Below are 25,818 nucleotides of genomic sequence, written 5' to 3'. Positions count from 1 at the left end.
CCAAGCCAGCATCTTCTTAAGAAAGGACACGCGCTTGCGAGGAGTCGGAGTCTGGGGAATTACCGGACGGGAAAGCTGGGATGGCCGAAGGTAGCGGTGGCCGAAAAAGTCCTCCGGGCGGGGAGGGGGGAGGGACTCTCACAACTCCCGGGGGAGCCAAAGCCCCAGAGAGGCCCCACCCCGAGGTCGCTGAGACCTCCGGGCGAGATATTATTAGATCTGTAGGGGAGTTAGATGATTCTGCTCTCTTTTATTATTTCCAGAGGAAGAAGAGAATAAACGTAATCCCCTGGCCCTCTTTCGAGGAAAGGTGACGTCCCTTGGCCCACCGCAGGCCTCGGGATCCCCCCTCCCAGGTTCAACGCCCCCAGAACCTTCGAGAAGCGGCCGCGTGTGTAGAGGGGGGACGTCTGCTCCTCTAGGATCACTCACCGAAGGTCAGCAGGACGCAGCAGAGGCCCAGCACCCACAGGGCCCTCATGGCGTGCGGCCGGTGAGTCTCAAGTCCCTCTCGATCGCAGGAGCCGCCTCCACCCCCACCCCTAAGCTCGGATCCTCACACCTCCAGCCGCGCGGTCCGCCCACTACACCCCAAGCAGGTCGGGCCGCTTTTCACCCCCACTTCTCGAGGGCGGGGGACGGGAAACATGAACCCACCAATCGCGCCGCACCACGCACCCACGGCACCCAATGGGGATTCGTGGGGGGGACGGAAGTCCACCAATCGGAGCTGTCCAGGTGCGGTGACCGATGCCCGAAGCGTGGCTCCTTCCGATTGGTCAGGGTTTGCAGCTTTTCTCCAATCAAATGGCTCCGCGGGCCCCTCACACGTGGGACCGCCCCTTTGCCTGGGCGGCTGTGGCCTCTAAGGGCAACCGTCCAATGAATGTAAGTACAGAACACATCCATCTTTTTCGAGAGGTCGCGGCGGAACTACTTCCGGATCCTAGAGAGCGTTTATTCTGTGACCAGTGGAAACGGTAGCCATGGCAACGTGTTCTTCACCCTTTCCCATCTATATCTGGGGTTACGTTGGGAGTGATTCCAGCACGACTTTCGCGGCCAGCGTTCTCGTGTGGCGGCGCTTCTCGGAAAGGAGAAACACACGAGAGTGGTTGAAAATCCCCTAGAACCCTTCCAGATGGAGGTGGTGAGAAACTACAGCTCCCGACATGCAATGTCCTACGGGGTACACTGCATTGAATGCTGGGAATCGTAGTCTTTGGTCTCTGAGGACCAGCTGCGTAGTTTGGCCCTTACTTTCACGTTCCCCCAGCGTGTGTTTGCCGGAGCCCTGTCCTGCGTCTTAGATGTTACATCTCGTTCTGATTACAGTAGAGATACGTGCCTATTCCAGGAGTCTCCATTGTACACAGCTTTTAGAAGCGGGCCTAGAAAGCCTTGACGCCTCGGGCAAGGCCGCCTTGTTCTGGGGGGTCGTCGGGGGCTCCGCCTCCGGCTCGAGAGCACGCGTTTCCGAATCCGCCTACAAGTGTGTCACTTGGGCAGCCCGAGCCTTCACCTCGTCTGTGCGCAGCCGGAATCCCCAGGCCTTCCTGATCTGGTTTACAGAAGATGGTTGGGACCTCCCCGACCTGACGGTCTTAGAACCCCTTCTGTGAATCAGGTGGAGAGCGTGGTGGAAAAGGTGGGTCTAGCACAGAAAAGGAAAACCCTTAGTTTAACGAATGCAGGAGGATGCACCTGCAGATATTTGAAAGCAAAACCTGTGGTGCTGCACATGAGAACGGGATTTGCAGCTTTGTAACTTCATAGAAATACCCTGTCCGTGTTCAGAAGGACATATAAAACACCAGGTGTCTTTCCTGTGAGGGAAGTCCCTCATGCTAAACTTGTACCTTTGGAAATATTTTCTACGTCCCTTTAACCTACTCTATACATTACCCACACGCATATCCGCGCCCATCTCTGACATACACATCCCCCTTCCTTATTGCTTCCTCCAATAAAATTGAACTTTGAATATCTTTTCAGATAATCATCCGAATTCCTGAAGACAAGCTTTTTAGTGACAGTCTGTCATAGTCTTTTACAACTTCCCATATTTAGGTGTGCGGATCTTGGCTCTGTGGTTGGCGCTCACGTATTGTGGTGGTGCCTTATTTACATCTGCCCAATTTACCTACATTTGTTATTAGTAAGCAAAGAGTAGCTTACAAAGAATGCTTTATGCATGCTTCTGTGCTTTCATCTTTTTTAAAAAGAGCATACTAGAGTGTGAATTACATTCAGAGATTTCAGTTGCGTTTGTGTGTATTTTAACTCCTTTATTTTCTGTTTTTAGAGAAAAATGAGTTCACTTTTTTCCCCTCGCATTTCACAGCTCACCTTTTCCTCCAATTCTGAATAAGTAAGCAACCAATTCTGAAACTGCAAATGCCACCTTAACTAGTGAGTGGTGGGGAGTTGGTGCTGCACCTGGAGGGAACTGAGACTGAGACATATCCTTCAAAATAGAGCCACTGCGTGTGGGTAGACGTTTCTGCAGATGATGGTGGGAATTCATGAGGCAGGCAGAGCACCAGACGGTAGGCTGGCAGAAGATGGCGGGCCTTTGTCTGATCAGCTCTGTTCATTAAAGATTGGCTCTCCGGCCTGGGCGCGGTGCCTCACGCCTGTAATCCCAGCACTTTGGGAGGCCGAGGTGGGCGGATCACCTGAGGTCAGGAGTTCAAGACCAGCCTGGCCAATATGGCGAAACCCCGTCTCTACTAAAAACACAAAAATTAGCCAAGTGTGGTGGCTGGTGCCTGTAATCGCAGCTACTCGGGAGGCTGAGGCTGGAGAATCGCTTGAATCCAGGAGGCGGAGGTTGCAGTGAGCCCAGATCCTGCCACTGCACTCCAGCCTGGGCAACAAGAGCAAAAACTCCGTCTCAAAAAAAAAGATTGGCTGTCCGGCTGAGTACCTTGTAAAGAGAATATGCTGCTTACCAGCTTTGTTGTTTCTGGCTGTGGTCTCTTCACCTCTTCTGACTTTTGACCCATTACTGATCCCTAGTGCCCATCTTAGCCTAGCTCCTCCAGAACTAACACTCCGAATGGTTATTAAGTTTCTTGCCCTTGTATTGGATTCCCTTGCTTCCTAATTTTAGCTTTTCTCTATGTATTGCTGGAAACAGCTACTGTTCTTGTTGTTGTTAAGCTTCTCCTTGAGCAAAGCTAACCCCATGAGATAGCACCCCACTTTGTAGTTAAACTTGGAAGAAAAAACCAATAGGTAAAGAATGCAGTTAAGGACAGTGGATAGCTCTCCTAGTAGGCAGGTGTAGTCCAGCAGTGGGGAGTCAGGGGGAAGGCAGACTGGGGAGACCAAGGCAAGAAAGCAGTTGGCATCAGGGAACATTAAGGAATAGAGCCAAGATCCAAGGTCAATTGGTTGGTTGGTTGATTGGTTTATTCATTCATTAACTCATTATTTCAGCAAATGTTGAGGGCCTGGTGTGTGCCAGGAATTATGCTAGGTGCTAGAAATACAGGGGTGAGTAATATAGATATGGTTTCTGTTCATACAGAACTTGTGTAAACATGTGTTTTTTAAAATTTTTAAATTTAAATTTTAAAAATATATTTTTTTGAACCACGGTCTTGCTCTATTACCCAGGTTGGAATGCAGTGGCAGGATCATGGCTTACTGTGGGCCCAACCTTCTGGGCTCAAGCAGTCCTCCCATCTCAGCCTCTTGAGTAGCTGAGGCTGCAGGCACGCACCACCAACATCTGGCTAACTTAAATTTTTTTTTTTTGTAGGCCCGGCATGGTGCCTCATGCCTGTAATCCCAGCACTTTGGGAGGCCGAGGTGGGCTGATCACTTGAGGTCAGGAGTTCGAGACCAGCTTGGCCAACATGGTGAAACACTGTCTCTAAAAAAATACAAAAGTTAGCAAGTTGTGGTGCTAAGCACCCGTAATCCCAGCTACACAGGAGGCTGAGGCAGGAAAATTGCGTGAACTCTGGAGGTGGAAGTTGCAGTGAGCCGAGATCATACCACTGTAACTCCAACCTGGGTGACAGCGAGACTCTGTCTCAGGAAAAAAAAAAAAAAAAAGATACTTTGAGCTCATTGTGAGCAATGTTGAGGTTTTTTTCTTTTGTAAAGATGGGGGTCTCCCTGTGTTGCCCAGGCTGGTCTCGAACTCCTGGGCTCAATCCTGCCTCAGCCTCCCAAAGTGCTGGATTACAGATGTGAGCCCCTGTGCCCAGCCTTGTGCAAATATTAACAATGGATTTACATTGTAAGTGTAAGTATCTTATTTAAACTGAAGTAAAGATGTAAAAGAATGTCTGCAAAGGAGTACCAGGGAATTTTTTGGGGTGACAGAAATGCTCTTGATCTTGATACCAGTAGTTGTTAAAACTCATCAAACTGTACACTTTAAAAGGTTGAATTTTGTTATGTATACCTCAATTAAAGAAAACTAACAGCAACTATCATTCTAAACAACAAAACACTAAAAGCCATTTCACTAAAAAAAAATCAGGAACCAGATACAGATGCTTGCTATTGTCAGTAATGTCCCACACAGTTTAGGAGGATTTAACAACAAGACAAGGAAACCAAGTAATTGGCATAAATTTTAGAAAAGCTAGAGTCCTTTATTTTGAAATTCCTTCTTACTGATGACAATTGCATGTCCCAGAAATCCAGGAGACCCTAGGGTTTTTTGTTTTAAGTATAGAATGATTAATTCCAGCTCTAATAGCATATACTTAAGTTGCTGCAGTTAAAAAGCTTATAGTTGGATCTTGGAAGTGGGTGGGTGATCTGCCTTGAGTTGAGCCACTGCCCAACCCCTTAAAAAAAAAGTATAGAATAATACGAGAATCTGGTAAATTATTGGCTATAAGATAAATATATAAAAATCACTAGTTTTGCTCTAATCTTTCAAAAAACACATAGAAGTGAAAATTTTAAAAAGTTTCATTCATATTAGAGACAAAAACCATAAAATGCTTAGAAATAAACTTAAGAAAGACATAGTTCCAACATGAAGAAAACTATAAAATACTGAGGAATATAAAACAAATGAAGAACTTGGGTCAGGTTCTGTAACCCTTGTATTATCTATTGTTGTATAACAAACTACCCCTAAATTTAGCAGCTTAAAACAGTAAACATTTATTCTCTTACACAATATCTGTAGGTCAGGAATCTAGAAGCACCTAACTGGGTAGTTCTGGCTCGGGTCTCTCATGAACTTGCAGTCAAGACATTGGCTGAAGCTGAAATCATCTGGAGGCTCAAGAGGAGCTGGAAGATCTGCTTCTACGATGGCTCCTTCACATGGCTGTTGGCTGGGGCCTCGGTTCATCATCACATGGACCTCTCCATACGGCTGCTTAAGTGTGCTCACAGCATGGCAGCTGGCCTCCCCTGGAGTGAGTGATCCAAGACAGAGAACAAAGCAGGAAGCACAATGACTCATAACCAACCTCAGAAATCACACACCATCATTTCGGAAACAACCCTACCCAATGAGATTACACGAGGCTGTAAATACCAGCAGCCAGAGAGCACTGGGGCCCGTTTGAAGGCTACTTATTATACCTTAGTTGCAAGGGAAGCTGGGAAAGGTTTTACATGGCATTTTCAGCTTCTCTCATGGGAGGCTCAGAATCATAAGGTGGGGGTTTCCCTCATATAAGAATGGGATTCAGATGCTGCACAGTGAAAAAGAATGATGTGTCCTCTACATATTTGAATATACAAACAGATCAATGCAACCAGTCAGGCATGGTGGCTCACACCTGTAATTCCAGCACTTTGGGAGGCCGAGGCAAGTGGATCACTTTGGGAGGCCAAGGCGGATGGATCACTTGGGGTCAGGAGTTCGAGACCAGTCTGGCCAACATGGTGAAACCCTATCTCTACTAAAATACAAAAATTAGCTGGGCATAGTGGCAGACGCCTGTAATCCCAGCTGCTTGGGAGACTGAAGCAGGAGAATCCCTTGAACAGTTAGCTGAGATCATGCCACTGTACTCCAGCCTGGGCGACAGAGTGAGACTCCCTCTCAAAAAAAAAAAAAAAAAAAAAGTCAAGGAAAAAAATTAAAATAACCCATATGCTGTAATCAGGTATATCACTATTAGCATCTTGATGTCTTTATTAATATTTAACACATTTTAAGTTAAAAATGGGATCACACAATAATACAGTTTTATAACTATCTTTTTCACTTACCAATATATGATAAACATTTTCCACAAGATATCCAATTTGTTATTGTTAGATCTTTAATTTGTTAGCAGTTTTAAAACCATTGTAAATATCACTGCAGTGAAAACCCTTAGAGGTAAATCCTTATAGACAAATAGAATAGCTTTCTAAAATTGGAATGCTTGGTAAAAATACATGATTTGTTTTACAAGGCTTTGGCTATACACTGACAGTTTGCTCCTAGGAAAGTTGCACAAACTTACATTCTCATCAATTTACATTTTAAGCGTAAGAATTTTTTTTTTTTTTTTTTTTTTTTGAGGCAGGGTCTCACTCTGTTGCCCGGGCTGGAGTGCAGTGGCATAATCTTGGCTCGATGCAGCCTCCGCCTCCTGGGTTCAAGCAGTTTTTCCATCTCAGCCTCTTGAGTAGCTGGCACTACAGGCATGCACCACCATGCCTGGCTAATTTTTGTATTCTTTGGTAGACATGGGGTTTTTGCCATGTTAGCCAGGCTATAAGAAGCTTTTGAAAAAAGAAAAGATACAACTTGGGGCTGTCAGGGATAAAATTACTAAAATGATACTAAAAGGATTGTGGGGTGGAGGTGAGGTGGGATTTGAGTATAGAAATTTCTAAGCCTTAAAATGTTGCAAGAAATTCCTGAAAAAGGTCAGAGGCATTTTTGACCAGTTAATAGATTTTTCTTATAACTTTTTGTTATAAAGAGCTACAATAAATACAGTGATATTACTGAGGCTGCTTCATCACGAAATATGAATTCAGACATTTGCACTAGAAATAATATTAACAGCAATAATAGAAATAGCAAACTTTTATTGAGGACTTTGTGTAGACCTTGCAGATTCTAAAATGTATATTAGGCCTGGCGCAGTGGCTCATGCCTGTAATCTCAGCACTTTGGGAGGCCGAGGAGGGTGGATCATGAGGTCAGGAGTTCAAGAGCAGCCTGACCAACATGGTGAAACCCCATCTCTACTAAAAATACAAAAATTAGCCAGGTGTGCCAGGTGTGGTGGCACGCGCCTGTAATCCCAGCTACTCAGGAGGCTGAGCAGGAGAATTACTTGAATCCAGGAGGCAGAGGTTGCAGTAAGCCAAGATCATGTCACTGCACTCCAGCCTGGGTGACAGAGTGAGATTCTGTCTCAAAAAATAAAAAATAAAATAAAATGTATATTAAAGAGTGATAGCTTGATTGAGAAATCTGTTGGGAAGGATATTTCTTAATGAGAAGTCTACCTTCACAGTGTTAAAAGAAAAAATTTTAAAAGACAAAGGCTTATGAGGTGCTTATTATACAAGGCCTCATTTATTCCCATCTTAGGGGTAAGGTCAGTATTCCAGATTTACAGCTGCAGAAACTGTGTCAGAGTCAGACCCTGAGGCAAGATTTATATGACTCTGAAGTCCATGCTCAACCTCTGGGAGTGTACCCAACAAAGTAGGAGGTGCCACTCTGATGCCAGTTACTGCTATCAGGTGGGCCAGCGGCAAAATATTAAATAACATTGACTTCCTCGTGCAAAAGTTGAACCCTTTCAATTCTGTTTCAGTCTTACTGATTATGGGAAGAGAAAGTCAGTTTGGTACATGTCCGTCTAAGAACACGTTCATCTCTCCCTTTCTGATAAAAAGAACTGTATCTAACTAGAATTTAATTACATTGTTTTCTTTTTAATGCATTTATATTTATTTATTTAGAGACAGGGCCTCGCTGTGCCACCCAGGCTGGAGCCCAGTGGTTCCATCATACCTTACAGCAGCCTGGACACCCCTGGGCTCAAGCAGTCCGCCCTCTTTGGCCTTCCAAACTGTTGGGATTACAGGAGTGAGCCATGACTTCTGGCCTTAATGCATTTATTTTTACAGCTACTGTCTATTTGTGCCATATATATGTTTTTTCCTCCACTTACAGTAATAGTGAAATATTTATAGTAATTTTTTTTTTTGAAATGGAGTCTCGCTCTGTTGCCCAGGCTGGAGTGCAGTGGCGCGATCTCAGCTCACTCCTGCCTCCTGGGTTCAAGCAATTCTCCTGTCTCAGCCTCCTGAGTAGCTGGGACTACAGGTGTGTGCCACCACGCCCGGCTAATTTTTTTTTGTATTTTTAGTAGAGATGGGGTTTCACCATATTGGCCTGGCTGCTCTTGAACTCCTGACCTCGTGATGCACCTGCCTCGGCCTCCCAAAGTGCTGAGAGTATAGACGTGAGCCATCACGCCCGGTTGGCATAAATTTTTTTTTTAATTTGAATTGTTTTAAAGCAAAATACACCAGGCATGGTGGATACCACTTTGGGAGGTTGAAGCAGGAGGATCTCTTGAGGCTAGGAGTTCAAGACCAGCCTGAGAAACTTAGTGAGATCTTGTCTTTAAAAAAACTTAGCCAGTCACAGTGGCAGGTACCTGTAGTGTCAGCTATTTGAGAGACAGAGGCAGGAGGATTGCATGAGTCCAAGAGTTTGAGGTTCACTGAGCAATGATAACGCCACTGCACTCCAGCCTGAGTGACAGAGCGAGACTCCGTCTCAAAAAACAGAAAAATAAAAACGCACGCCCTATTTTTCTGTGTTTTCTGTCCACTCAAAAATAACTCCTTTTTTCATTTAGGTTTCTGTTTTCTGTTTTTAATTTATTCTTGCAAAAACTGGGAATTTTTTTTTTTTATCAGCAATTGTGAAGCAGAGTATGGAGATGACTATTTTTTAATTTGTTTTTATTATAAAATAACTGTAATTTATAGCAATTTTGATTAGAGAAGCAGTTTTGCCATAATATGAGTATTCTAAGACAGCTGCCATGTTGTTTTTCTTTCCTTTTGTTCGTTGTGTGCATTCATTTTTAATAATAATTATTAACGTTTATTGAGCATTTGTTTCTAAGCACTGTTCTAAGCATTTTGCATCTAATAACTTCTTTAATCTTCTCAACCACTCTGCGATATAGATAATGTTATCCCTATTTTACAGATGAGGAAACTGAAGCACAGTGGATTTAAGAAACTGACTGTAAGGACTTTAATCCAGGGAATTGGTCTGAGCTTGGACATTCAATCTCTATACTATGCTGTCTCCCATATTTAGCAGTGTTTTATTCACATTGCTATTATTATGGTCTATAACTACTTTTTTTCTTTTTTCACTTTAACATTTTCCTCTTGCTATGTAGTTCCTGGATTTTTAAAAGTAATCAACTTTATTTTGATGTAATTTACATTACATAAAATGCACCCATTTAAAGTGTTCAACTGATAAACTTTGATGAATGTCTACACCTGTGTAACCACCACTATAATTAGGATATAGAACATTTCCATCATTCCAAAGAGTTTCCTTGTGCTCCTTTCCATTTGTAGTATTTCCTCCCCAAACCTTCTCCAGCTAACAAATGAGCTGCCTTCTGTCATTCTAATTTTTTTTACTTTCTCTTTGACCTATGAGTTATTTTTATATTCATTATTATGTAATGTAATGTCACTCTCTATTCCTAGTAGTAGTCCTTATTCTGCAGTCTGCTTTTTTTCTGAATAATAATATAGGCCCTCTAGTTTACTTTTAAATAGTGTTTGCATGGTATATCTTTTTCCAACCTTTTACTTTTATTTTGTCTCTCTCTTTATGTTTAGAGTAGATTTATTCTAGGCAGCATGTAGTGGGGTGTTGCTTTTTAAATCTTATCTCCTAATCTCTCCCTTTAAGGGAGGGATTTACATCTAGTTTAATTATTGATGTTATGGGATTTCAATCTGCCATCTTGCTATTTGTTTTCTATTTGTTCCATCTGGTTATTTTTCTCTTTCTTGGCATTCTTTTACACTAATTCCAATTGAGCTCTCCTATTGGCTTATTAGTTATGTTTCTTCTTAAAATTTGTATTAGTTGCTCTAGGGTTTACAGTGTGTACCCCCCTTTTTTTTCCCCTGAGATGGAGTCTTGGTCTGCCACCCAGGCTGGAGTGCAGTGGTGCCATCATGGGTCACTGAAAACTCTGCCTCCTGGGTTCAAGCAATTCTCCTGCCTCAGCCTCCCGAGTAGCTGGGATTACAGGTGTGCACCACCACACCCAGGTAATTTTTGTATTTTTAGTAGAGACGGGGTTTCACCATGTTGGCCAGGCTTGTCTCGAACTTCTGACCTTGTGATCCACCCGCCTCGACCTCCCAAATTGCTGGGATTACAGGCGTGAGCTACTGCACCTAGCTTCTGAAGAACTTCTTTTAACATTTCTTATTGCACAGGCCTTCTGGAAGTCAATTTCTCAGTTTTGTTTGTCTGAAAAAGTCTTCAGTTTTCCTTCATTTTTATAGACATTTCACCTGATACATAATTCTGGGTTGACTATTTTTTTTATCCCAGTTGGTACTTTAAAGAATTCACTTGGCTAGGTGCAGTGGCTCACACCTGTAATCTCAACACTTTGGAGACTGAGGTGGGAGGATTGCTTGAAGCCAAGAGTTTGAGACTAGCCTGGGCAACAAAGTGAGACCCTGTCGCTACAAAAAAAAAAAAAAAAAAAATTACAAAACAAAGAATTCACTCAATTATCTTTGTTTATCTGTGTGATGTGTCTAGGTGTTTTATTATTTTTTTCTTTTTATCTTTTTTTTTGTATTTATACTGCTTGGGTTTATCTGACTTTCTTGGATTTGTGGTTTTATGTCTTTCATTATTTTTGAACATTCAAGCCTTTCCCTTCCCCGCCTAACTATATCTTCTGCCTCATTACCTCTTTTCTCCTTCCAGTACTTCAGTTATATCTATTTGGAGTAGATGAAGTTGTTCCCATAGTTCTTGGGTGTTTGGTGTTTCTTTCCTTCTCTCCTTGTTTTCCTCTTTGCGTTTTAGTTTGGATTTCTGTTGTCCCATCTTCACGTTTTCTGATTCTTTCTTCTGCTGTGTTAAGTTTTCTGGAAAGCCTGATGAAGGAATTCATCTCTGATACCATGTTTTTTCTTTCTAATGTTTTCATTTGAGTCTTTCTCATAGTTTTCATCTCTTTGCTGAAACTTTACATCTATTTACACATGTTTTACATATTTTCCACTAGCTTTTTTTTTTTTTTTTTTTAATGGAGTTTTGCTCTTATTGCCCAGGCTGGAGTGCAATGGTGCGATCTTGGCTCACTGCAGCTTCCACCTCCTGGGTTCATGCAATTCTCCTGCCTCAACCTCCCTAGTAGCTGGGATTACAGGCATGTGCTACCTCACCCAGCTAATTTTGTATTTTTAGTAGAGACAGGTTTCACCATGTTGGCCAGGCTGGTCTCAAACTCCTGGGATTATAGGTGTGAGCCACCACGCCCGGCCCTCCACTACCTTTTTTTAACCTATTATTCATAGCTATTTAAAATTTATCTGAAGTTTCCATTATTTGACTCATCTCTGAGTGTGGTTCTGTTTATATATCTATTGATAAAGGATTGGTAGTGAGTAAAATAGGAATGACCTTTGTCACAGGGGAATAGGAGAAGGTAGAATCTGCAAGGGCCAGTAATCTGTCTTGAGCCTTCTACATGGCTGGTGAGGCATCTATTAACAAAACTCCCCTAGTGTCTATTCTGCCATCTTTCAGAATTTTTTTTTTTTTTTTTGTAAAATAGTGTGAGATTGTGGTTTAAATTACTCTTTTTCTAAATCGCCACCTATTTATTACAGTATTGCTTATTGCGTAGGTGTTTCCCACCCACCAATTTTATAGTGTCTGCATGACCTAGGGTCTTATCTTTATACTATGGTGGCATCATACTGTATGTGTTCTGGAGTAAGACTGACCCACGTTTAGATCCTGGCTCTCCACTTCCTAGCTAACTGACTTTGGATGTCCTGTTTATCCTGTCTGCACTTGTGTTTCTTCATTCATAAAGTAGAGTGGTAATCCTGGCTATCATAGGATTGTCAGAACAATACCATGCAAAGGGTTAACACTTTTTAAAAAGGTACTGCAGTGTTATATTGTTGTCAGGTGATCCTGATGAAAAATTGCTCTATAATGCGATATGTTTTTCCACAACTGAAAGCAATAAACATAACCAAAGAAGAGCAATATTTGGCATGGAAAAGAGTTGTATCAAGAAAAACCTCACACAACTAGGTTGTTACCATTTTTTTTTTTTTCTGAGCTCTTGCAAGCATAGCTATGACATTGTTGGAGGGTGTATGTTTTTCCATTAGCTCAGTGGAATTTAATTCATGGAGATGAGTGGAATGTTGTATGAGCCTGCACAATATAAGACTAAGAAAATTCCCTGAACTTTCCCAGGTTCTTAGATCCAGACTTGCTTGCCTCTTAGCTGCCAGCTGCTTTCAGTCCAGGGTCTTTGTTCCTCCTGTCCTAACTTCATCTTCAGACCTGCTTTCATTCTTGCTTCTGGTCACAGTCATAGGTCTTCCTTGGCTTGTTCTGCTCTTAAAGACATTGAGCTCCTTTTCTGGGTTTGTTTTCCTTTTCACACTATCAGCAAGTGCCCTTGTATAACTTCCAAATTCATAGGGGACCGAAGTAGCAGCTGGCCGCAGGGACACTGAGAAGGTAGACTGGGAGGCTGGGGGAAAGAGGGGGAGGCCTCTGGCCTGTGCCCACTTGCCTTCTGGTTCAGCAAAAGCTTTGGAAGTACAGGGGAGACATGCACTGCCTGTAATCCTAAAATGAATGTTTTTTTTCTTTTTCAGTCCTAACTTAAACTGGATTGTTTTTCAACTCTGATCTGTCCCTTGGTTGGCATCTCTCACCTTCCAATACTGATAAGAAACAATTTTCAAGAAAGATTTCCACCTGTTCATAGCAAACATAATTGGGAGGAAGATTAGAAGCAGTGGGGGTTGGTGGCTGTGCTAGGATGAAAATTGTGATATTTTATGCATAGTGTTGTCCCCAAGCAAAGAGAAATGAGCCAGAAGACAAACGAGAATGTACAAAGGTATACCCAATTCCTTCAAAAGCCCCAGAAACCCATTCAGCCTTACATCTGCTCGACTCTGAATGATTTTCAAGAAGAGAGAGACTTTTTGGCAAACAACATCTTCCCTCAGCTTAATGAACTCTGCAATTCCCGGGGCACATATTTCAAAGCCGTGGACCTGAGTTGGTCAGAATTAAGGGCCCCAGAATCCTTACCCACCCACCTGTTTAGACAGTATTCTTGTCTTCGGTCCCAACATCTGAAGCTCTGCCTTGACCATGTGAACAGCTGCTTTCCCTTTTTCATCTGCATGCTGGGTCAGACGTATGGAGACTTCCTCCCTGACTACTCACATTTCATGACCTCCAAAGTGACTCGCTTGTCAAGCTTATCCAAAGTAGAACAGAATCTCTATGTTGCTGCAAAAAACGGTTATCCTTGGGTTCTGGAGAACCCCAACTGCAGTCTGACGGAGTTTGAGATAATCCAAGCAGCATTTCTGAATGAATCTCAATTTCAGTATTTTTACTTTAGGACTGGAACCACACTGCTGAAGGCTTCAGATGATGAGGAAAAGGGAGAGAGGCTGCCCTCGAGTTCTTCAACGAACGAAGAGGAAAAATTGAGGATTGGAAAGCTTAAGGCCAAGATTATTAATAAAGGGCTCCCTGTGAGATTTTATAGTGATCTCCACGAGTTGGGTGAGCTGGTTTTCAAGGACTGGTCAGTTGTGATAGAAAAACTTCATCCAGCCACTTTAATGATTGAAAATATAGGTTAGTAAATATAGAGATAACTAAGTCCATTATCAACATCAAGGTAATGTTTTTATAGGTCTTCCTTGTGAAAGGAATTTTTAAATGATTGCAAATATTTCTTAAGCATTTAAAAATTATTATTGTGTTCTTGTGACGTATATTTCCCCACTTTGAAGATTTTTGCAGCTGAAAATAAGAGCAAGTAATGAGTCAGTCATGGAAGATTGTTTAGGGGGTCAAGGAGCTCAGAGAATACCCAAAGTATCTGGCATTTAACAAGTGACTCTAGAGCAGTGGTTCTCAACCAGGGCCGATTTTGCTCCCTCAAGGGACATTTGGCCATGTCTGAAAACACTTTTGGTTGTCACAATTGGGGGAGAGGTACTAGCATCTAATGGGGACAGGCCAGCGATACTGACAAGCATCCTATAGTACACAGGACGGCCCCCATAACAAAGAATTACCCAAAATTCAGAAATACTGAGCTAAGAGGAAGAGAATCAACTTTTATTAATTTTCTGGTGCTTTGGTTATGTTATTACATTTAATCTTCAAGGTTTAACCCTGCAAGGTAGGTGTTATATTATAATTCTGATTCTACTGATGAGCAAATGAAAGCTGCTGTGTAGCAGTGAAATGACTTACCAATGTCACATAACTAGTGAGGGACCAATCCAAGATTTGAACTCAGGTCCCACTGACTCTAAAATCTATGCTTGCTCTTTTTCACCTCTTTTATTAGAATGTGACTCATGGATTGGCAGCCTCAGCATCACCTAATAGCTTGTTAGAAAGGTAGAATCTTGAGCTCCATTCCAGGTCAACTCAATTAAAATTTGCAGTTTAACAAGATGACTAGGAGCTTCACGTGTACATTAAAGTTTGAGAAGCATTGCCTGACATTATATTGCCTCTGAATGAAATGATTACCATTATTTTTGGAAATAGTGTCCTGTGGACATGCACCAGATTAAAAAGGGAAAAGTCTGTCACCTAGACACACTTCAGGAGGGATCTGTGATGATTATATGAAAAATAGGCTATATGAAAATTATGTGAAATTGAATGAAAAATAGAATGTTTATATGCCTATGTGTGTCCTGGGGGTAGGCAGATGGCCTGTATCTTTGATTAGATTCTCAAAAGGCTTTAATGACCCCAAAAGATTATGATTTACTGATGAAAGGGCCCAATTAACATGGGGATGGAAAATGGTGGCAGATGGTACATTCTCAAATGCTTTCAGGGACCAGGCGCACAATAGTCCTTGTAATGTGATAGGGAGCAGATGGATCTGTACTGAACAGGCGAGTCATTTGAATTCAGTGTGGGCGGTGGTGGTGAAGACAAACCTCTGCAGGCTACACAAAACTGCCTGGAAGCCAAATCACCTGGACCCTGGAAAAAGAACATTGTATCAGTCCCAACTCTTTTGGTTGCAAGTGACTCAAACTGATTTTAACGAAGAGGGAATTTATTAGCTTATATAACTAAAAAGCCCAGGATTAAGTCTGATTCAGCTCAGGCTTCATTCAGTTGCTCAAATGATGGTACCAGACCCTCGTCTCTGACTGCTTCTCAACCTGGCCCTGCTGTCCTGATGTTAGCTCAGCTCCTTGGCTTCTCTATCATGAAGGAAGAGGAAGATGGGCCATAGCAGCTCCAGGTTCAAGTCCAGCAGAAATGGCTCAAAGTCCTAGCATTCCTAACATTGAGTCTTTCTGGCCCTGGTTAGCCCGACTTGGGCCATATACTTGCATTTGATTCAGTCACTGGGTACCAAGGGAATGTGATGCTCTGATTGGCTAATCCTGGGTCACAAGCCACCTCTGGAGCTGGAAGTGGAGTTAGCTTCCTTGGACTAATGTGAACTGGGAGTTGGGATGGGTGGATCCCCTATGATAATCTAGGGCTGTTACTGAAACTAGGGTAGGGTGGTTGGATGTTGAGCAGCTAAAAAGAACCCACATATTTATGACAGGCTTGGGGTTTTAGAATCTGACAGACAGGTCATTGGATCTTGTATTTTTCCGCTCCTAGCTATGTGACCTTGAGTGCATTACGTAGTATTGGTAAACCATAGTTTTTTCTTCTGTAAAATGGTTAACATTAACCACTTTGAGAGTAATTATGTAAACCGGTAAAAACAGCACCAGACACATATCAGGCACAGAGTTAATAACTAGTGAGAATGAATAACAACAAATGGGTTAAATAAGAATATATACATTTGGTTAAAGTCAGAAATGTGGTTAATATTAATATTCTTTTACTAATCTCAACCTAAACTGCATCTATTGATTAATATTCACTAATGTGTTTAAGAATATAGCCTTTCTGTGTTTTGGAGTTAAGGTCATATTATTTCTCCATAGTATTCTCCTTAGTCTTTGATTTTGGATATTACTGAAAGGTTAGCTTGTTTTAGACGTATTCTTGAATGTATATATGTGGTCTAAATGTCTGAATTAGAAGGCATGGAATGGATGGATTATTTTAAAAATAATCCTTCCTTCCTTTAGAAGGAAGTCTTGAATTCTTTATCTTTTGGATCTTCAATGCTCTTTAATCACCTAGGTAGCTCCAAAATCTCATAGTCCACAGTTAGGGTAGTGATAGGCCATTTGGACAGCTGGTAGTTATTGTAAGACAATGTAGAACTATTAGTTTACACTCTTGACCCTGAAGATCCCTGAGACTATTGGATGAGGCTCAGGGTTAGTGCAAGAGGACTGTTAGACTGCGAGGTCATCCAAATTCTGTCTAAGATCTTGAAACTTGAAGCTAACCTTGGACAGCCTGTGGATCCTCTCGGTCTATTCTGGTCCTGTCTGAGCCGTGGGGCAGCCCTGTTAACTATGAAGGTACAATGTGAGTGTTTTGGGAACTTATCAGACTAAACTATTTGGTGTTCCTTTTCCTGCATGTGTTGGTAACAGCCTTTACTCCTAAAACAAACAAACAAACAAACAAACATAGGGAATATGGGTGTCTCCAGAGACAGGAGGGCATTTTGGGAGCCCAGAACACCCTGACTTTTATTAGGCAATGAATTTAGAATTGCAGTAAATTAAAACTGGAAGAAACTTCAGAAATTGTCCATTGTCTGGCCCCTCCCCCTTATTTTACCAGAGAGTTTAAAAAACTTGCCCAATGGCAGAGCTGCAGCTGTACCCATGGTTGTTATCCTTATTAGGGCATTTGTCCTAAAAATATACCCTACTCCCTCAACCTCTGTCATAGATAGACACACATACATACCTCACAAGACTGAATTAGATAACTTCCTACTTAGCTAACAGTTTGAAAAAATGACCTGCATTATATAGCAAGCCTAATTTTTTTGCCCTTGTCATTCTGAGGTCATGAAATAACTTGGAATCCTAAGTAGGATTCTGTGTACAAATAGCAGAAGAAAGGTTCAATTATTTTCCTGTAGTTTTCTTTCATTAGTGTATTGAATGGGCTGTGAAATATGGAATATTTCACAAATAGAAAGAAGGTGATATAGATACAGAAAGATGCCTTCCTGGCATTTGTAATAACACGTGGAATCGAAAATGTTAAACTACAAATCCAAGTTATTAAAACTTATCTTTTTTACTATCAAGACTACAAGCACAGCTTTGAACGTTTCTATCACGAAGAGTTTACTGAGAAGTGCAAGCAGATGTTTGTTATTTCCAAGGAGTCAGACAGGACCTTTGAAATCCTGGAAAAATTTGCCTTAAAGGATGTGGAACTTGATTTTAACAATGTGGCAGCAGGTTCCAGTTTAGATTCTGTCCCTAGGTAAGATGTTAAGAGATCCCAAGCTCAGGCAGAACAGCCTGACTCTGGTAAATGCAATCCCCCAAACTTGGAATGCCTTTTCTAACTTTCCCCATTCTATGCTCATCCCTTCGAGCAAGAGAGACCCCCTGAAAGCCACCCCAGGGTTAGAATTTTCTTATCAGATATCACTCTGCACTTGCAAAGCTTTTCTGGTATTTCACAGTTTCCTTCAGTGTCCTCAAGAAGATTAGACACTTCCAGAGTGTAGGAACCACCTTCTTTTTTCTCCCATACAACAAAGGTGGTCTAAGTAATTTTTGAGAATGGTGCAGTGACTTTAAAGAGAAGAAATTAGGCCAGGCGCGGTGGCTCATGCCTGTAATCCCAGCACTTTGGGAGGACGAGGCAGGCAGATCACGAAGTCAGGAGATTGAGACCATCCTGGCTAATACGATGAAACCCCGTCTCTACTAAAAATACACACAAAAAATTAGCCGGGCGTGGTGGCGGGCGCCTGTAGTCCCAGCTACTCAGGAGGCTGAGGTGGGAGAATGGTGTGAACCTGGGAGGCGGAGCTTGCAGTGAGCCGAGATTGCACCACTGCACTCCAGCCTGGGCAACAGAGCGAGACTCTATCTCAAAAAAAAAAAAAAAAAAAAAAAGAGAGAGAAGAAATGAGGAAATATGAATAATGCATCTGCATAGTATTGTGTAATTTATAAAGAGCTTCCACATATGTCATCAGCTCATTATTACATTCAGATATTCAGCTAGCACTTATGAAAATGATATGAACCATATTATTGTTTGTGTTTGTGTGTAAAGAATCAGGTTATCTTGAGCTGGGCATGGTGGTGTATGCCTGTAATCCCAGCTAATCAGGAGGCTGAGGCGGAAGGATCCCTTGAGCCCAGGAGTTTGAGCCCAGCCTGGGTAACATAATGGGACTCCATCTCTAAACAGAAAAACAGGTTATCTTACTCAACATACACACTCCTTCATTGTTTTATCCAGTATCCTCTACAATAAAACCTCCATATCTTTCTCACCTTGGGTAGTGAAATACCGTGTTCACCATCCACAGGCATTAGGAAGCTGAGGCCAGCAGTGAGAGAGCTGGGGTTATCTGTGGTATCCCTCCCAGTCTCATCCTTGGAAGTGGGTAGGTTCTTAGAATAGCTTTATTTCTTACATTCTCATTTTCCAGCTCTCACCTTGCATCTCGTGTGTCCTGTGAGAGATTTGTGCTTTGAAATAAAACTGCAGTGCTGGGATGGCCAAGGGCTATTCTTCACTGTTGCTGCCCCAGGTTCAGAACCTACTGGTTTAGTTCACTCAGGGACAGGGCTACCAACACTTTTGTGGTTCTGGGAACCCATGCCAAGCGGAAGACAATTTATTCAGTTGATACAACATGGTGCTCGGTCAGTATTTTCAGACCACAGGAGAAACATGTAGGTCATGTGTTAAGAATGTTAGGTTTAAGTAGACAAATTCATAGGGACAGAAAGTTGATTATTGCCTGTTGGGGGAAGAGGGTAGTGAAAGAAATGGAGAATGATTCTTAGTGGGTACAGAGTTTCTTTTTGGGGGTGCTGAAAATGTTCTGGAATTAGATAGCAGTGATGCTTGTACAACCTTGTGAATATATTGAAAATCACGGAAGGGTACACTTTAAAATGGTGAATTTTTTAGTATGTGAATTATTTCTCACTTAGGTTATAATTTTAAGTGTTTCAGAGTGGATGAGAAATGCAATAAATGTTATTACAATTGAACAACTCAAATTATTGTGCTCAGTAAAAATATAACAAATAAGCCCTTTTATAATTAGATACATGAAAACATTCAGGGCCTTGTTTGCTTTGCCATTTGGAAACAGTGCTCTGTACCTTACGTTCCTGAATAGTGTGTATAGGTCAACAGAAAAGGAAAGTTCTTTTCATGTTTCAAAGCATTGTCTCAATAAACAACTATATAGATCAATAGGATACTTTTTTTTTTCCTCATTTTGAAGGGAACCACAGATTGCTTTGCAAAATGAAATGTTCTTTTTGTTCTTGAGAATAAATTAAGACCCTACCCCTGATTATGTGGGGGTCTCATATTGCATTTTTCCTTCATTTATTTTACCTGCTAGATGCAAGAACTGTTCTAGACATGGGATATGGCAGTGAACGGAAGAGACATAAATTTCTGCCTCCACAGAGCTTGCATTGTGGAGACAGGCATGATAACTATGTGAAATATGTAGTATTCGTGAGATGCCTTCAAGTACTGTGGAGGAAAAGGAAACACTGGAAGGAATTAGGCCATCTGATAGGGTGAGGGAAGCCCTCATTGAGATGGTGACATTAGGGTAACTACCAGAAATAGGTGAGGGAGAAAGCTATGCTCAGATGTGTTGGAAGAGCATTCCAGACAGAAGTCATAGCGAAAGTGGAGGCCCTGAGGCTGGAGAAATAGCAAAGAAGCCAGGCGGCTGGAAGAAAGTGAGAGCTGTAGGGTTGGTGGTAGGGGATGAGGCTGGAGATGCAATGGATGGTGGGGAGGATGTGGATCTTGTTTGGTCTTACAGGTCTTTTGTAAGGAATTGGGCTTTTACTGTACTACTTTTGAGCGGAGCAATAACCTACTTACATGACTCTTTTTTTTTTTTTTTTTTTTTTTTTTTTTTGAGACAGGGTCTTGCTCTGTCTCTCAGTCCAGAGTGCAGTGGCACAATCCTAGCTCACTGCAGCCTCAAACTCCTGGGCTCAAGGGACCCTCCCACCTCAGACTCCCCAGCAGCTGGGACTACAGGTGCATGCCACCATGCCTGGCTAAATTAAAAAAAAAATTTTTTTAGAGACAAGTTATGTTGCCCAGTCTGCTCTCAAACTCCTGGGATCAAGCAATTCTTCTGTCTTGGCCTCCCAAAGTGCTGGGATGACAGGCATGAGCCACCATGACTGGCCTCTATGACATATTTTGATGGACTCACACTGTTTGGTTGAGACTGAAAGAGAGCAAAGGTGGAACTAGGGCACAAAATCAAACCTGACCATTCAGATTTGCTGGTGAAATCATTTCAGCAACAAGGCATTGATTCCAAACTCATGTTAATGGAGATGGAATTATTATTTTTATTATTTATTTATTTATTTATTTATTTATTTATTTTGAGACAGAGTCTCACTGTGTCACCCAGGCTGGAGTGCAGTGGCGCCATCTTGGCTCACTGAAAGCTCTGCCTCCTGGGTTTACGCAATTCTCCTGCCTCAGCCTCCCAAGTAGCTGGGACTACATGCACCCGCCACCACGCCTGGCTAATTTTGTATTTTTAGTAGAGATGGGGTTTCACCATGTTAGCCAGGATAGTCTCGATCTCCTGACCTCGTGATCCGCCCGCCTCGGCCTCCCAAAGTGCTGGGATTACAGGCGTGAGCCACTGTGCCCAGCCACAGAGATAGAATTCTTATGAAGCAACTTCTAATGACACTATTTTAGGTTTTCTTTTTAAATGAATTTTCAGGCTGATTCTCTTCTTTACTGAAACTGAATGTCAGGTTTATTTATTTCATTCACTTACTGAACAAGTTATGGCCAGGTGTTGTGCAAGTCACTAAATATTCAACGGTGAATAAGGTGAGCCTGGAAACTGTCCTCCTTATGGAACTTACATCAGTGAAAAGTCACTAGACACGTATTTATTGAATCATAACTGTGTAAGGCACAAGGCAAGAGTGAATTTCATGGACCTGACAATACTCTGCATATTCAGAAGCTTTTCAGTGAAAAAGCCACAAAACAAGTTGTGTTATGCTCCTGGCAGTTCAAAGAAATCATATTCATGCAGTATTACCAGAGAAGACTCTCAGTGAGTCACTAACAATGATAGTAATTTAGTTGATTTCTAATTTGGTAGTCATCAGGATTGATGGGAATTCTTGGCATATGAGTGCTTCCCTCCCCTCCCCTGCTGTCCTCTCCCCTCCCCTTCCCTTCCTTCCCCCTCCCCTCCCCTTCCCTTCCTTCCCCCTCCCCTCCCCTTCCCTTCCTTCCCCTCCCCCTTCCTCCCTCCTTCCTTCCTTTCTCTTTCTTCTTTCTTCTTTCTTTCTTGCTTGCTTGCTTGCTTGCTTTCTGGCTTGCTTTCTTGCTTTTTCTTTCTCTCTTTCTTTCTTTTTCTTTCTCTTTCTTTTCCTTTCTTTCCTTTCTCCTTCCTTCCTTCCTTCTCTCCCTCCCTTCTTGTCTTCCTTTCTTCCTCCCTTCCAACAGAGTCTTGCTCTGTTGCCCAGGCTGGAATACAGTGGCATGATCTTGGCTCACTGCAACCTCCACCTCCCGGATTCAGGCAATTCTCCTGCCTCTGCCTCCCAAGTGGCTGGGATTACAGGCACACACCACCATACCCAGCTAATTTTTGTATTTTTAGTAGAGATGGGGTTTCACCATGTTGGCCAGGGTGGTCTCGAACTCCTGATTTCAAGTGATCTGCCCACCTCAGCCTCCCAAAGTGCCAGGATGACAGGCATGAGCTGCTGCACCTGGCAGTGCTTCAATTTCTGATGCTTTTCCAATATGATGTTACACAAAGGACCAGCCTGGTGATGGTAGTGATAACCCAAGGGAGGAGGAGCAGGGCAGATGCAAGGGCAGTGGACTAATGTGGTCGTTTCCCTCCCCAGGCCTTGGGACATTTATGTAACCCTGGTTCTTATCGGACAGACCTAGGATTTGTCTAGCTGGAAGGGCCTTCCAAGGTTGCTGTCTCTATTCTTCTAGTTTTACATAGGACAAAGCTAAAGCCCAGAGGGTGAATGACTTCTTTGAAGCCGGCTGAGGCCAAAATTGAAACTAGAACTTTATCTTTTAGAAGGAAAATGTATGCAGGAAAATTTTCTTTTCCTTCCTTCCTCTCTCTTTCGCTCCTTCCCTGCTTTCCTTCCTTGGTAAATATTCTTTACATTTTATTACCCTTTTATTTTTCAGAATAAATCCTATTCCAACTTACAAGTCTATTTTGCTCTTGTCTGGAGAACATGGTTGTGGGAAGTCCACTCTGATTGCCAACTGGGTTAATTACTTCAAAAAGAAACATCCGAGCATGTTGTTGATTCCTCATTTTGTGGGCAGCACCTGTGAAAGCAGCGACATCATGTCTGTGATCCATTACTTCATCACAGAATTACAGTACAGAAACTACGGTAAGAGAGTCAGATATACCATTCATTCAGGACATGTCAGGGGAGTTAGAAATGGGTGGCTCTCTCCTCTGCTCATGTGGCTGTTGTTCCCTTGCTCTGATCTAAACCCTGTATTGCCTCCCACATCTACCCACCTCTTCCCTCACAGAGCTAAGCTTCCCTCCTGCCTGCCTCCTTCCTTCCTTCCTTCCTTCCTTCCTTCCTTCGTTCCTTCCATCCTTCCTTCCTTCCTTCCTTCCTTCCTTATTCCTTCCTTCCTCCCTTCTTCCCTCACTCCCTCCTTCCTTCCTTCCTCCCTCCCTTCCCTCCTTCCTTCCTTCCTCCCTCCCTCCTTCCCTACCCTTCCCCTTCCTTCCCCTTCCTTCCTTCCTTCCTTCCTTCCTTCCTTCCTTCCTTCCTTCCTTCCTTCCTTCCTTCCTTCCTTCCTTCCTTCCTTCCTTTCTCCCTCCCTCTGTCCCCTCCCTCCCTTCCTTCTTTCTTTTCTTCTCTCCTTTTCTTCTTCCCTCTCTCCCTCCCTTCCTTCTCCCCTTCCTCCCTTCCTCCCTCTCCCCCCCTCCATTCCCTTTCTTCTTCCCTCTCTCCCTCCCTTCCTTCTCCCCTTCCTCCCTTCCTTCCTCTCCCTCCCTCCTTCTTCGCCCCCATCCCCCTCTTCCTCTCTCTTTTTTCTCTCTTTCACCAAACATTACTTGAGTGCCTTTCTGTGCCAGGGCACTATTCTAGGCAGTGGGGATACAACAGTGAACAAAATGGACACCAGTTTTTACCTCATGGAGTTTTCATGTTATTAGGGGAGGGAGGAGGACAAAGAATTAACTGTCACTAAATAAGAGACTGTTCAATAATGGTGAGTTCTATGAAGAAACCCAAAGCAGAGAAAGAGGTAGGCAGGATGTGTAGGAACTGTTAGGATTTTGACTAGGGTATTCTGGGGAGTGTCACTGAGGAAGGGACATTTAAATACATCACTGAAAGAGAGGAGGGAGGGAACCAGGCGGGTGTCTCAGGAACAGCAGTGTTGGAGGAAGCAAGCGCCAGGCCATGGGTGGGACATGCCTCTCCACTACTGCTGCCCTACTCAATTAAATAACCATGTATTGAGCAGGTTCATTCTCTTATTTATTCACTTATGCATTACAGAATATTTATTGGTTGCCCGTTCTGTGCCAGACACTCTTCCCAGTTCTGGAAATAGAGAAGTAAGTCAGGCAAATAAGGTCATAGCCCCCATAGATATTACATCCTAGTTGACAAAGGCAGATAATAAATAAATAGGAAACATGTCAAATAATTATCCGTGGCATGCAGTGTGATGTGATAAGGTGCCAGGGTGGTTATTTGAGCCGTCAGGGACTATGTCGCTGTCTTACGGCAACTCTAGCTGCCATATCAACTGAATCCCATTTCAGTGGCTTCTCAAAGGGAAGCTTCTTTCTTACTTATATAACAGTGTGATATGGGGTCCCTAGTTAGGTAACAAGTCATTTTCCTCCATGTGGTGACTTGGAGACAGGTTTTCTTTCCATATTAAGGCTGTGTCATCCCCTGGGGCCTCAGAGCCCTCCACTTGTGTTAGGGGGAGGGGGAGAGAGGAAAAGCACACCTGTTCCTCAGAAGTCGCAGACTGGAAGGGACTCATAGCCACCTCCACACCCATTCTTTTGACAAGCACTTGGCCACTCTGGGCCCACAAGACCACACGGGTAACTAAGCAGGGATAGAACACTAACCCTGCCCTGTGGAAGGGGGAGCATGGGCTTTTGTGGAACAGGTAGCCATTCTCTCTGCCACTTTCTCTGTGGAGATCTCATGAACACGAAGGTAGGCAGCCATGTGGAAACCAGGAGAAAGAACATTCCAGGTAAAGAAAGCAGCTCAGGTCATACAGCTCCTCAGTTGGAAAGCAAGTGGAATGACGTAGAAAGGGAAAGAGAGCCGGTGTGGCTGGGCGGCGATGGACTCCAGGAGGGGAAGGTAGGGCCACTTTGGGTTTTGCAGGCGATAACATTAGGTTTGGATTCCATTAAGTGCAGTGGGAGGCCAGTGGAGGGTTTTAAGCAGGGCAATGACATGATTCTATTGATATTTTTAAAAGACCAAAATCAATCTGATGTTTGGAAAATGGGTGTAATGGGACAAGCATGAGGCAGAGACCGGTGCTAGAGGCTACTGTAATAGTCCAAGCCAGAGCTGACAGTGGCTCAGAGAGGACAATAGCAGTGGAGGTGAAGGGTTTTGAGTGCATTGAGGATTTGCTGATGAATTGAATGTGTGGGTTGGAGGAAAGGGAGGAATTGAGAACTCCTAGCTTTTGGCTTTAGGAAGCTACATGGGTGGTGAAGGCTGTTGACTGAGATGGGCCAGCATTGGTGGGGCGGTGGAGGGAAAGCAGGTTTTGAGGGAAATGGAATTCTGCTTTGGGCACGTGATATTTAAGTTGCCAGGTGTGTGCCAACGCATAATCACAAACGTGTGGGACCTGTATTATGCCTGACTATGCTAGGAGCAGCTGGGGAGTCTGACCACCTGCGTTCAAACCTTGTCTAACTACTTATTAGCTGTGTGAACCTAGGCGAGTATTTTAACCCTCTGAGGCTCAGTTTTCCTATTTGTAAAATGTGAATAATAATAATTATTTTTAAAAGTGCCTTACAGATGGTTGACAAGATTAAGATAAAGTATGAAAGACCAAGGCACTTAGTAAGCATTGGCATATAGTAAGCATTGATAAATCTTAGCTATTACTGTTGTTAGGCACCTGCTGTGTATTTCCACGTTTGTATGTGTCTGACTTTGCTTGCTTTTGGGAATTCATCTCTTGTCATGCAGGGACACGTACCCATGTGTATGTGGGTGCCCAGGGTGAGTTTTGATGGACATATCTCTGTACAAGGGTACAGGGATTTAAGTTTCTTTCTGTGCGTGTGGTGGGTGTCTGAATAAACAGAGGGAAGAACACGTGTGCATGAGATCTTTATAGTTGCATTTCTCAGGGCATATAAA

At 42.9% G+C, this 25,818-nt stretch overlaps 2 protein-coding genes across 3 annotated transcripts in view; one reads left to right on the top strand and one right to left on the bottom strand.

The window, feature by feature from the left end:
- HSP90B1 (heat shock protein 90 beta family member 1) overlaps window positions 1–25,818 on the bottom strand; it is a 188,839-nt gene that overhangs the window by 17,430 nt on the left and 145,591 nt on the right. The window contains exon 2 of the mRNA XM_050748458.1: window positions 433–566. Coding sequence (XP_050604415.1) covers window positions 433–481 — 49 coding nt within the window. The 5' untranslated portion in view covers window positions 482–566. The remainder of the gene's footprint in view (window positions 1–432; window positions 567–25,818) is intronic.
- LOC126930894 (putative tetratricopeptide repeat protein 41) overlaps window positions 12,624–25,818 on the top strand; it is a 73,427-nt gene continuing 60,232 nt past the window's right edge. For both annotated transcript variants that reach the window (XM_050748451.1, XM_050748453.1), the window contains exons 1-3: window positions 12,624–13,876; window positions 17,470–17,650; window positions 22,604–22,818. In XM_050748451.1, coding sequence (XP_050604408.1) covers window positions 13,057–13,876; window positions 17,470–17,650; window positions 22,604–22,818 — 1,216 coding nt within the window. In that variant the 5' untranslated portion in view covers window positions 12,624–13,056. The remainder of the gene's footprint in view (window positions 13,877–17,469; window positions 17,651–22,603; window positions 22,819–25,818) is intronic.

The sequence above is a fragment of the Macaca thibetana genome, chromosome 11 (genome assembly GCF_024542745.1).
Source record: "Macaca thibetana thibetana isolate TM-01 chromosome 11, ASM2454274v1, whole genome shotgun sequence".
Classification (NCBI taxonomy): domain Eukaryota; kingdom Metazoa; phylum Chordata; class Mammalia; order Primates; family Cercopithecidae; genus Macaca; species Macaca thibetana.
This window is presented reverse-complemented; position numbering and strand designations above follow the sequence as displayed.